This window comes from Piliocolobus tephrosceles, chromosome 9 (genome assembly GCF_002776525.5).
Source record: "Piliocolobus tephrosceles isolate RC106 chromosome 9, ASM277652v3, whole genome shotgun sequence".
In the NCBI taxonomy this organism is placed as follows: Eukaryota; Metazoa; Chordata; class Mammalia; order Primates; family Cercopithecidae; genus Piliocolobus; species Piliocolobus tephrosceles.
Window position 1 is genome coordinate 113,681,904 of NC_045442.1, and position 13,436 is coordinate 113,695,339.

At 41.1% G+C, this 13,436-nt stretch overlaps 1 protein-coding gene across 2 annotated transcripts in view; it reads right to left on the reverse strand.

Moving 5' to 3' along the window:
• Positions 1–12,358, reverse strand: part of STAM (signal transducing adaptor molecule) — a 74,612-nt gene extending 62,254 nt beyond the window's left edge. Inside the window, exon 1 of one of the 2 annotated variants that reach the window (XM_023223181.2) lies at positions 12,109–12,358. In XM_023223181.2, the coding sequence (XP_023078949.1) occupies positions 12,109–12,148 (40 nt within the window). In that variant the 5' untranslated portion in view covers positions 12,149–12,358. The remainder of the gene's footprint in view (positions 1–12,108) is intronic. The other variant, XM_023223182.2, reaches the window with a different exon arrangement.
• Between the last annotated feature and the right edge of the window lie 1,078 nt (positions 12,359–13,436).

The following is a 13,436-nucleotide window of genomic DNA, read 5'->3' on the forward strand; positions in this document are numbered from 1 at the left end:
ACAAATTAATTCCTTGCATAAGAATTAATACACAGATCCAAACAATTCGTGATCAAATAAACCAATTTACTTGCAGGCAATTATAAAATTTGAACACATACTCAGTGTCAGGCCTCTGAGCCCAAGCCAAGCCATCGCATCCCCTGTGACTAGCACGCATACGCCCAGATGGCCTGAAGCAACTGAAGAATCACAAAAGAAGTGAAAATGCCCTGCCCCACCTTAACCGACGACATTCCACCACAAAAGAAGTGAAAATGGCCGGTCCTTGCCTGAAGTGATGACATTACCTTGTGAAAGTCCTTTTTTCTGGTTCATCCTGGCTCAAAAAGCTCCCCTACTGTGCGCCTTGTGACTCCCACTCCTGCCCACCAGAAAACAACCCCCCTTTGACTGTAATTTTCCTTTACCTACCCAAATCCTATAAAACGGTCCCACCTTTATCTCCCTTCGCTGACTCTTTTCAAACTCAGCCCACCTGCACCCAGGTTATTAAAAAGCTCTATTGCTCACACAAAACCTGTTTGATGGTCTCTTCACACGGACGTGCATGACAATCAGCAAAATGGAATAGCCTTCTAGTCCACGCCATACCCTACCAGAAGTAGCTTACAATCTAAGAAAGGAAATGCAACCAGCAGATAGACTTAAATGTAAGATTGAAAGGGTTTCAAAAAACGCAAAGCCCAAAGCAAACTGAAAGAAAGGTAAAGAGCCTGGAGAGAGAGAAGAGGAGAATCAGAAAGGGCTTCCTGATATATTTAGAAAATAAGAAGAGGACAGAATAATGAATTCATTTGTTTCTAATTAAGTGAATAAAGTAAAAACTAAAATCAAAACAGAAAAGAAGTATAATGAAGAATCTAGGCTGGCTGAAATACACACTACTTTGTGAAAGTTTGGAATAATAACAGAACAACATTAAGACCTAAAATACTAGTTCAGGTATTTGTACTGCTTCAAGAAACATCAGAATGCCAAGAGTTCTAAACAAGGGAATAAAACAACAAGAACTGGATGTTTTTGAAAAGCATTAATCTATCACCAATATGTGAAAGTCATTTGGAAGAGGGAAAAGCGGAGAACTAGATCAAATTTACCTATCATTGTTCAAGTTTTGGTAATATATTGTAAATCCCTTGAAAATAGTAAGTTTTACTTTGGGGAATTATTTCAGTAACAATGCTCTCAGTCTAAGTGCTCAAAAAATGATAAGACTACTGATGTATCTGCAATATGGAAGCCACAAAAAGTCATAGTAACACATTGACCTTAAATAATACCTGGTTCAGGCCGGGCGCGGTGGCTCAAGCCTGTAATCCCAGCACTTTGGGAGGCTGAGACGGGTGGATCATGAGGTCAGGAGATCGAGACCATTCTGGCTAAAACGGTGAAAACCCGTCTCTACTAAAAAAAAATTCAAAATACTAGCCGGGCGAGGTGGTGGGCGCCTGTAGTCCCAGCTACTCTGGAGGCTGAGGCAGGAGAATGGCGTGAACCCGGGAGGCGGAGCTTGCAGTGAGCCGAGATCTGGCTACTGCACTCCAGCCTGGGCGACAGAGTGTGACTCCGCCTCAAAAAAAAAAAAAATACCTGGTTTGATGGTTTTCAAACTTAACTTTCAAATGCAGAAACCCTCTACAATGCACTGCTAACTAACCAGAGGGCTAGCATACTTCTGATGCTAATTACCCAGCCAGCAAAGACTTCACAAGTTGAAGTCCTTAAGACTCCCTTCACTTCAAACCTCAGGCACAAGCTCTGGGGTCCCCAGGCACTTCTGACCAACTGGATACAAACGGGGAGTTCCCACTATCCTTTAGGATTGATAATTCACTATAGCAACTCACATAACGCAGAAAGCACTGTACTTACAATTAGAGTTTTATCATAAAAAACACAAATCAGGACCAGTCAACAGAGATATGCAGTTGTCTCTTGGTATACATGGGGGATTGGTTCCAGGACCTTCCACAGATACCAAAATGCATGGATGCTCAAGTTCCTCATATAAAATGGCATTGTATTTGCATAAAGCCTGTGCACATCTTCCCATATACTTTAAATTCCCCAGATTACTTATCATACCTAATTCAATGTAAATGTTATATAAATAATTATACTGTATAGGGCATAATGACAAGAAAAATGTCTCTACGTGTTTGGTACTGACATGATATTTTTTCCTCTACAAGTTTTGATCCACTGTTCTTTGAATCCATGAATGCAGACCCCCAGATACAAACAATCACCTGTTTAGAGCTAGATCTGGGAGAGTCCGAAACAGAAAGCTACTGTGCTAGGAAGCTTCATCACCCTCTGAGCACATCAGTGTGTATCACCTACCAGAATGCTCAACTGAGCTTCAGTGTTCAGAGTTATTATCCTGTTTTATCAAAACAAACAACCTGTTTTACCAAAACAAACATTTAACTCTGTGAGATGAATCCACACATCACAGAGCATTTTCACAAATAGTTTGTTTCTGGTTTTTATCATGGGATATTCGGTTTTTCAGTGTAGGTTTCAATGGACTGGGAAATGCACCTTCATGGATTCTACAATTGGGGTTTCATTATATAGGTATGATTTATGAAATAACTGACCACATAGTGGAACTCAACCTCCAGGTCCCTATCCTTCCAGGAGGTCCTGTGACTCAAAGCCCAAATCCTTTCATCACATGGTTAGTCCTTCTGGAATGGCCAGCCCGCAGACTGAGTCATCTTATTAGCATAAACTAAGCTATTATCCCAGGGGCACATCATAAATAACAAAGATGCTCCTATCACTCAGAAAATTCCAAGGATTTAGAGGCTCTCTCCTAGGAAGCAAAGACTATTCAAATTATTTATCATTCAACACTCTATAAGAGAATTTTATCTTAAAAGAAACCCAAAATATACAGCAAACCCAAGTGGAAGTGCTCTGATTGAGGAGTTCCAGAGCCTGCTTCCTAGGTACTCAACCCCTCTAAAGCCCAAGAATATTGAGTGAGTCATTCTGAACAATATCACTTACTTCATCTTAAAAAAGGAAAGCATGGTATTACTTTAGTCTGGTAGTACATTTTAATAATTAATTCATCATTCGTACTGACTGGTAGCCAAGTAGGCTTTTTTTTTAAGTGCATTTTTTAAAAGAACACACTTATATTCTAAAACCTGTCACCTTATTTAAAAACACAATAGCTAAGCATATTAAAACTTATTAAAAAGTCAACAGTTTATCTGATCAAATATAAATTGCCTATCATAATTGAGTGCTATCTTACAGTTCCTGAATTAATGATATACCCAGGAACACATGATACAGTTATCAGCAGATATTATGTTGAACACTCATGAACTACTTCATTACTTTCCTACACATAAATAGAATCAGCATCTGACTCAAATTTGTATGGATGGATCAGAAACACAACCCACTTTAGAAATCTAAAATTGTTCACATCATTTATTCAGGCTCCCTCAAAATCATCAAAATCAGTGGCACAATTCTTCCCAGTTATAAAAGAACAAGTATTTTTTTCTTAAGCAGAAGAATATAAACTACCTACAACATGGTTCTGTGAATAGCAAATGAAGTCAAAACTATTTATTTTCTAAGACAAAAACAAGGTTTGTGGGAAAAGGAAAAGCGACAAAAATAACAGACTTGCTTCTAAAGAATTCAAAGCTTCATAATGATCTCATTTTATCCTGAGATTATCCTTACACTAATACTCAAAAAGAGGAGATTGAGAAATCTGCTCAGCAGTACCCAGAAAAAACACACACAGAGACTCATTTGAATTTCAATAGTCTTTTCAATAGACTGGAGAACTTTTTTCTGATAAACAGCTACTTTTGATTTTTCTCAAAGTTATGACTGTCAAAGATCTGGGGAGGTGAGAAATGCTGACAGGATGACTTCACGTCACATTTAGGCTGTGGGGAAAGGACTGTCATTCAGTCAGCCCAGAGATGTAACAGTTCATTAAAAATGGCCAATGGAAAAATAAGTCTGAAAGAAATTATCTTCTTTGCAAATCAATTCTTCAAAAATCTTTCATCTAATGTCCCTGATCCTCCTGGAAATTGTATCTGCAAAGAAAAAGCAACATGAAGTTCTGCTAACCAGAAAAAGAAGTATCAAAAGAACAGCATGGAAGGATTTCAGGGAGGAGCGCAAAACAGAAATGATAACCTAAAAGCATTAGAAACAACAGCTTAGAGGAGAGGTAAAATAGAGACAGAAGAACCAAAGAAAAAAGTTCTTAATCCAGTGGACATCAGATGGTTAACATACTCGTATTCTGAATTTTCACATTTCTCTCCTATGTTTTGACAGTAACTGACTGCACACCTTAGAATCCAATAGTCCCCACATCTATTTCTAACTTGATTATAAAAGGAGCTAAAAAGTATCCATTGGTTACTATATTCAGGTGCTTACGCTAAGTGCTTTACATGCATCATCTCCTCAAAACAAACTTACTGAGGATTAATGAACAAATAAGTATGTCAAGCCAGAGGATCCACATCTGAAGAGCACAGTGGCATAAAACCAGTAAGGAGTGAAATATACCTGTAAGAAAAAAGTGGAAGATGAGGCTGAAGAGTTACAAAGCCAAACATAAGAGGCCTTACATGCCCTGCTGAAAAGTTCAAAGTACTGTGAAAGCTGTAGATTCTCTAGAATTTTGTTTGTTTGTTTGTTTGTTGTTTTATTGAGACGGAGTCTTGCTCTGTCACCCAGGCTGGAATGCAGTGGTGTGATCTTGCCTCACCACAAGTTCCACCTCCCGGGTCCATGCCATTCTCCTGCCTCAGCCTCCCAAGTAGCTGGGACTACAGGCACCCGCCACAACGCTCAGCTAATTTTTTTGTATTTTTAGTAGAGACGGGGTTTCACTGCGTTAGCCAGGATGGTCTCGATCTCCTGACCTCATAATCCGCCCGTCTTGACCTCCCAAAGTGCTGGGATTACAGATGTGAGCCACCACGCCCGGCCATCTCTAGAAATATTTTAAACAGAGGGGTCACGCATAGATTTACATTTTAAAAATATCAACATCAGCCACCTGGAAAATAACTAGGGAAAAACCGGAGGCAGGGAAGAACAGCTGGAAACTACTATACTAATCTGAGAGAGTGGTGACCTAAACCTGGAATCCTTGAGGGCATATTCAGTACCAGGGTATCTGGCACAGGGTAGACAGGATACATTTGTTGTTTAGAATGTACAAAATGATAACTACAGAAGTCAAGAATTACTCCCAAGTTCTCGACTTGTATGACTAAGTAAACTCAGGTACCAACTATCAAAACAGATGAAAAGCATAATTGAGAAGAAAAATTTCAAATGGTTTTGAACGTGCTGACCTTGAGATATCTGAAGCCTATTCAACTCTGGTAAAGAGTTAGAATGTCATGGGTTTTTACAAGTGTTCCTCATAGCATCCGCATGATGTATAATAGATATTTCTATCCCTATTTACCAAAGTAAAAAGTGAATTCAAAGGGGTCCTATACCTATCCAACTATATATTGTGTCCATTTACTAAAAGTAAATGCTGCAGGTGCAATTTAAACCCAAAGTCCAAGGTCTTTCTATCATACCACACTTCAGGAGAATGTGACACTAACATTTAAGATTCATCTGGCTTATGATTTATGAGGCTGACTGGACTAAGCAAAGCGGACTAAAAAAATGTCGAAGTATGTAGGACGTGGACTGGCCCAAAACAATCTGACTGGGAACACAAATATTCTATTATAGAAACAAAGACATGGCCGGGCGCGGTGGCTCAAGCCTGTAATCCCAGCACTTTGGGAGGCCGAGACGGGCGGATCACGAGGTCAGGAGATTGAGACCATCCTGGCTAACACGGTGAAACCCCGTCTCTACTAAAAAAATACAAAAAACTAGCCGGGCGAGGTGGTGGGTGCCTGTAGTCCCAGCTACTCAGGAGGCTGAGGCAGGAGAATGGCATAAACCCGGCAGGCGGAGCTTGCAGTGAGCTGAGATCCGGCCACTGCACTCCAGCCTGGGCGACAGAGCGAGACTCCGTCTCAAAAAAAAAAAAAAAAGAAACAAAGACATATGATTTAGCAGAGGCAGGGAAATTATTCAAAGATGCCTCTTCGGTTTCAAGTCAAGATAACCACAACACTAAAATATTACCAAACTGGCTGGGCCCGGGTCTCACAGCTGTAATCCCAGCACTTTGGGAGGCTGAGGCAGGCAGATCACTCAAGGCTAGGAGTTCGGGACCAGCCTGGCCAACATGACAAAACCCCATCTATATTAATGTAAAAAAGATTTAAAAACAAACAAAAATGCTAGCAAATAATGAATGAAGAGCCAGATTGGGCAAGTTAACTTCAGCTTTCTGACAGATGAATTTGTTTTGGAGGGAAAAAAGAACACCAAATAGAAATACAAGACTGATGTTCTAGAAAAATATCGATAATTCATTATTTGATAAATAATTATTGAGTGTTTTCTATATACCAGACACTATCCCTAAGGTATTAGGGGGAAAAAAATGAAAAGTTCTCATCTTGATGGAGTTTACATTTCACACAAAAGATAATTAATCAATTAATGTCAGGTAACTAAGTACTATAAAGAAAAAAAATGGAACAAAGAAACAGAGTGAGAGGGTAAAGATGCATTTTTTAAAATTTATTTATTTACTTTTTTAAAGACAGGGTCTCACTCTCTTGCCCAGCCAAGAGTGCAGTCATAGCTCACTGCAGCCTTGACCTCCCAGGCTCAACCAATCCTCTGGATTCAGCATCCCAAGTAACTGGGACTACAGGCATACCACCATGCCAGCTAATTTTTTTATTGTTTGTAGAGACAGTGTCTCATTATGTTGCCCAGACTAGTCTCCAATTCCTGGCCTCAAGGAATCCTCCTGCCTCAGCCTCCCAAAGTGTAGGGGTTACGGGCGTAAGCCACTGCACCCAGCCCAAGATGGATATTTTTTACAGAAGATTATTAGGAAAAGCCTCTCTTAGAATATGACGTTTGAACAGAGTCCTGAATGGGTGTGATGAATATCCAGACCTTCAAACACCTGGGTGACGAGTATCCCAGGCAAAGAGTACCACGTAGCTACAGAGGCAGGAATGAGCTTGGAGCGTTCAGATTCAAAACCCTGGAATTCAAGAGAGTGAGTTTGGAGAGCATAATCATATCATACACACAGGAAGGAACCATATTGTGAACCACAATAAAAAACTTGCATTACCCTTTAAATAGGATAGGAAGCTACTAGAGAGCTCTGAGCAGGTGACATTATCTAACATTTTTAAAAGATCACTGACCTTTGTAAATGAGAATTGATTGTAGAGGCAAGAGTGGTAACAAAGAAACCTACCAGAAGGCTCTTGCCACTGACTATGAAAGATAACAATGACTGAAGTAAGGTAATAATGGTGAGACATGGCCAGGCGCGGTGGCTCAAGCCTGTAATCCCAGCACTTTGGGAGGCTGAGACGGGCGGATCACGAGGTCAGGAGATCGAGACCATCCTGGCTAACACGGTGAAACCCTGTCTCTCCTAAAAAGTACAAAAAACTAGCCGGGCGAGGTGGCGGGCGCCTGTAGTCCCAGCTACTCGGGAGACTGAGGCAGGAGAATGGCCTAAACCCGAGAGGCGGAGCTTGCAGTGAGCTGAGATCTGGCCACTGCACTCCAGCCTGAGAGACAGAGAGAGATTCCGTCTCCAAAAAAAAAAAAAGAATGGTGAGACAGAGAAAGGTGATGATGTGTCCGGAGTTTGTCCCCTCCGGTGGGTTTGTGGTCTCGTGGTCTCGCTGACTTCAAGAATGAAGCCACGGACCTTTGCGAGTGTTACAGCTCTTAAAGGTGGCACGGACCCAAAGTGTGAGCAGCAGCAAGATTTATTACACAGAGCGAAAGAACAAAGCCTCCACAGCCTAGAGGTGGCCCCCATCTGGTTGCCGCTGCTGGCTGGGGTGGCCAGCTTTTATTCCCTTATTTGTCCCCGCCCGTGTCCTGCTGATTGGTCCATTTTACAAAGTGCTAATTGACCCATTTTCCAAACCTCTAGCTAGCTACAGAGGGCTGTTTGGTGCGTTTTTACAGAGCACTGATTGGTGCATTTTACAAACTTCTACTTAGCTACCGAGCGCTGATTGGTGCGTTGTTACAGAGCACTGATTGGTGCATTTTACGAACTTCTAGTTAGCTACAGAACGCTGACTGGTGCATTGTTACAGAGCACTGATTGGTACATTTTACAATCCCCTTGTAAGACTGAAAACTTCTCCAAGTCCCCACTCGACCCAGGAAGTCCAGCTGCTTTCACCTCTCAATGAGATTCTGAATATATTTTTAAAGTATAGCCAAAAATATCTTGCTGATATGATGAATGTGAAGTGTGAAGAAATAAGAGGAATGATACTTCTAGACATTGGAGCTCAGTGACAGGAAACAGTAATCATGTTCTCTACTGAGAAGGGCAAGGATGAAGGAATGAGCAGGTTTGGGCAAAGAACTAAGAATTGAGTTTTTTAATGTTTGTTTTTAGACTCTAAGCAGAATCCAAATGGAGATGCTCAGTAAGGAGATGGATATCTAGGTCGAGAGCTCAGGCAAGAGGCTGAGAGTAAGAACATAAATCCAGGAGTCACCAGAATACACTAGGTATTTAAAGCTAAGAACTTAGATGAGATTCTTTTTAAAATCTTAATAAAAAGTACAGAAATTTTTCTAAGTGCTTTACAAATATTAACTCAACCTTCTTAACAACTCTCTGAGGTAAGAACTATTATTACTCTTATATTCCATATTAAAGATAAGGAAACTGAGACACAGAGTATCTAAGCAACTAGCCCAAAATCACACTGCCGGTAAGCAGCAAACCTGGGACTGAATCCAAGCAGTGTGGCCCCAGAGTCTGAATTATTAACACTAAGCTAAATTGCTTCCTAATACTCTAAGGGGAAAAAAAAAGTGGAAGGAAAGAAGAGGCTCCGGAACTGAGCCCCAGGGCACTCAACTTTCAGAAGTTGCAAAAAGGAGAAGCAAAAAAATTCAAAAGAAGCTAAGTAGAAAATGAGAAAAAGTTTAGTGTCCTGAAATCCCATGAATAAAGTACTGTATGTCAAAGAGGAATGCTTAAGAGATCAACAAACAAATGGACTAGAAAGTGACCATTGGATTTGGCAACGTGGAAGTCACTAGAGACTTTGAAATAAAAACTTGATGAAATAAGTTATCTTTACATTGCTTCTAAATTCAACTCTTGAATTATAATGTCCAAAATGAGATTCATTTATTCCATAAATGTTTACTGAAAGTTCTTCAGCATGCCAAACACTGGTCTACAGCCAGGGATACAGCAGTGAACAAATCAAACAAAAATCCCTGTCCTCACAGAGCTCACATCCTAATAACATCTTTCGGTGTTTCTTCAAGGGAAAAGCTATCACCAGCATTTTGTCTCTTTATAATAAATGCTATATTATATAACTCAGTCAGTGAATTTCTGATTCTGCTTCAGATTAAGACTGAAGACAAATAATTTTGAAGACGTGCAAATGTATACAAGCGTTAAGTGATAAATAATTGTATCAAATGAGTTACTTTAATGTTACGACATACTCATGGGTTATGATATAGTGAAAGAAAAAAATGGTAAGTGTATTTTATACATGGTATTCCATATGTTATACTATTTAAAAATAATATAGAAGTCTACTGGAATCTGCGCAAGGATTATGTACTGGGAATCTCTGAGGGGTCTTCTCAGATAAACCTTTTGGAATATTTCAATACACGGACTGTGAGAAGAGAATTGGTTCAATACCAAAACGTGAGCAACTTTTAAAAGCAAGCTTTTCTGGAGCAAAACAATGTTGCTACATTGAAGAAGTGTACTATCTGGCAGGCTCAACTGACACACTCTCAACTCAACAAACGTTTATTAAACACCTTCTATGTAGCAAACACTCATTAAGTAGGAAAATACAGTATATATCTTTAATGCTAAGTAATTTGGTAAAGACAAAAATGCTAAAATAAGTTAGAGGATTTTGTAAGAAGGTGGAAATTAAGAGTGGACTAGTGCAGTGGTTCTCAACTGGGAGGTATTTTGTCCCTCCAGGGGGCATTTAGCAATGTCCTGAGACTTCTAAAATCATGAGTGGGGGCTGGGTGTCACTGGCATCTAGTGGATAAAGGCCAGGGATAAGGCTGAACACCCTACATTGCACAGGACAAACCCCTATGACAAAGATATTTATCTGGTCCAAACTGTCAATAACGTTGCTACTGAGAAACCCTTTGCTACAGCAATCAGGAAATGATTCAGGTATAACAAGTTGGATTCTGAGTTGGCCTTAACACATAAGGATATGTTGAAAGAGAAAAGAAAGCGTAAGCACAGGGCAAAAGCATAAAGGCAAGAAGGTGCCTGTGTTTGAACTGGGTGGTACAGGTACTAGGAACGGGTTTGACATTAAGAAATTTACCTGAATCCAATGCAAATACGTGTTCACAAAGTCAGTAGAATACAAAGGTGATTGGGTAGTTGCTAGCTAAATTATACAGGACCAAGAAAACTAGACAAAGGTGCTGTAAACAGAAGAAACAAGTACTAAGAAGCTGTTTTAAGTACTTCCCCTAGAGATTCATGTAGTGAGATGTAAAACTGCTTGAGAGCAGCAACTAGGCCTTGCTCATCACTGTATCTCTTATGTCACTGAGGCACTGTGTCCTGTAGTGTGTGCTAACTGCTTATTAAATTAAATGCAATTTTCCAATTCATTAAGTATAATCGGTGATCTCCAAGGTTCCGTCCACTGCTAAGATTCAGGACACTCATTTAAGCTGGAACAAAAAAGGTAGCATCTAGTAAGTGCCTATCACATAAACGTACTGTAGCAGGCCCTCTACACATATCATTTAACCGCAGAATGTAATGATGTATTTTCCCCTCTTTAAAGATAAGAACACTGGAACTCGAAGAATTTCTATGGTTTCACTGTGAGCTGAGAAGTGGCAGAGGTAAGGATGAACCTTTTTTCTAGTCTTATATAAACCTCCAAGTTTCAGTGACATGCTCTTAGGAAGAGTTAAAAAAGCAAAATTCAACATCCACCTTTCATAATTAAAATACACACAGACATATAAAGTAACTTCATAAGGTTGTCCTTATTCACAGTAATCATTACATTCTGCCATAAGGGATTTGGAAATGGTATTTGGCTTGCTTTCATTCTGCACTTGTGTGCTAAGGTAGTTCCTACGTGCGTTCAAATTAAACCAAAATTCTCTCCCCGGAAACTCAAATTCCCATAATTATTATCTTCAAGCCAGAAAAAATAAAATAAAATAAAATAAAAAATAAACAAAAAGCAAACCTATTGAATTGACATAATCAGTACCTAAAACCGGTGATTCAGAAAATAACAAAAATGTAGAACTTCAAACTCTTTCTAGATTCAACTTCTTCCACACTTCTTTACACTTTTTTAAGTGCAGAGACCTAGCCTAAGAGAGACATCCCAAAGGCTCAGGTCCTCAATTCGGTTTCAGCTATTGCCAAGTATATCATCTTCATCGCTTCCAACATTTTTGAGAGTCTACCCTTAACCAGAGCTCCCTCCTTCAGTTACCGTTGCAAAAAGATTTTAAAATCCTCTAAGGAACCTTACCTAAAACATTCTGTCAGTTCCAGACGCTCAACATTTATTTGTCTAGGCAAGCACTTTTGGTATAGGGTTTACCATCCTAATCTAGCCGACATACGCCTTAAGCCCTTCGCTGTTCGTCCAGAAGCACAGTCCCTGCACCAGATGCTACACCAGCTGCTCCTCCCAGGCCCTTTACACCAACCCCTTCAGCAGTTCTTTGGCAACCTACAGTCCTAGCTCGAGGCCCATTTCACAGGATGAGTCCCATTTCTTTCAAAGAGGATGCGCCAAGCCCTCAACCTCCTCCCAGCTCTGAAGGAGGGAACCTCAGGAAAGGGGAAGAGCAAGCTCTTCCTCGGCCCTGGTCCGAGGGTCCTGAATGCAGGAAGGGGCTGGCAGAGTGAGCGTGCAGTCTGGTGAGGAATGGGCAGGGAGCGGCAAAAACACTTACCAACATCCTGATCGAAGGGATTGGTGGCAAAGAGAGGCATCTCCACTGCGTGCCGGGGTGTCCGCGGGGACTCCCACCTCGACAGCACGGGAGTCAGGACTCGACGTAGGAAGGAAGACTCCTCAGGTAAAAAGAGCAACAGAGACTGACTCTACAGGGTCCGCGACAGCTCCTCCTCTCACCCAAACCCAGCAACCACCGCAGCGGCGGCGGCGGCGGCGGCGGCGGCGGCGGCAACAGCAATGAGCCGAGAAAGCCCCCGCAAGGAGCTTGTCGGGAATCTGGGCGACCTCGGCACTGCCTATCCCAAAGTTGCCCCGAGCCTGCCCCGTTAGTAAAGGCTGAACAGGGAGTCCCCTCTGCCTGACTCCTCTTTTAATTAGTCACACAGAAGAGTGGAATTAGTTCTTGTGTTTCCTGCCTTTCCCTTGGCTAGGAGTCTCCGGAAGACGGGGTCCTTCAGGTGTGCTGAAGCCTACTAACAACCCCCGGAGTGACTGGGAGACCCAGGAGAAAGAAAGCAGGTTGAGTTTGGGTAGAGCCGTGCCCCATTTTTCGTCTCGCTCTCTCGGTTATCATAACCTTGTATTCCCTCTGGAAGGAAATGGAAATTCCTTTGGATCATCTTCTAGGTAAACAGTTTAATTCGCTGCGTGAGGTGACAAATTTGCTTGGATGAAGTCATGGGAGCTGAACGGATTGGCCTGAATCCCAAGAGGGGAGTGTTCAGGGCGCGAGGCTCCCTCGGAGAGGCTGAGGTAACGCTGGCTCCTTCCCGGGAGTCCCTGAACGCCGGGCTTCGGAATCTGCAGACAGCTCTGCTAGTAGGGCGTTGGCACCTACTGACTAACCGTGCAGTCACTCAGCAGCTGTGATGGTTGGTGACATGTCGTTCACAGCCCAAGATAGCCTCCCTAGACTGAGCAAAAAAAGAAAACAAAAAAACTGGAGCTAGAAGTTGATCAGTCCGTGATTCCTAGCAACTAAAAATGTTGATTTAATTATTTTAGCTTTAAGTTTAATTAAGCAATAAAAATTATTCTGTGTCATGGAGAAGTTTTAAGGAGGATCTACTAGAGATTTTGCATCCCACTTGGAACAAACTTAGTAAGCTCATCTTGTACGTAAATTGAAATTATAGAAATTATCCCCCAAATTACCGCACCTCCAAATGTAGCATGGAAACTAAGACTGACATGTCAACACAGGATTAATATATAGTAATCAAAGAGTGCTTACAAAAATTCATTAAAAATGAAGTCCCACCTCTAAAAGTGAAATGTTCAAATTAAAGTAGCAGTTACATAATGTTTTGTCATTTAGGTAAA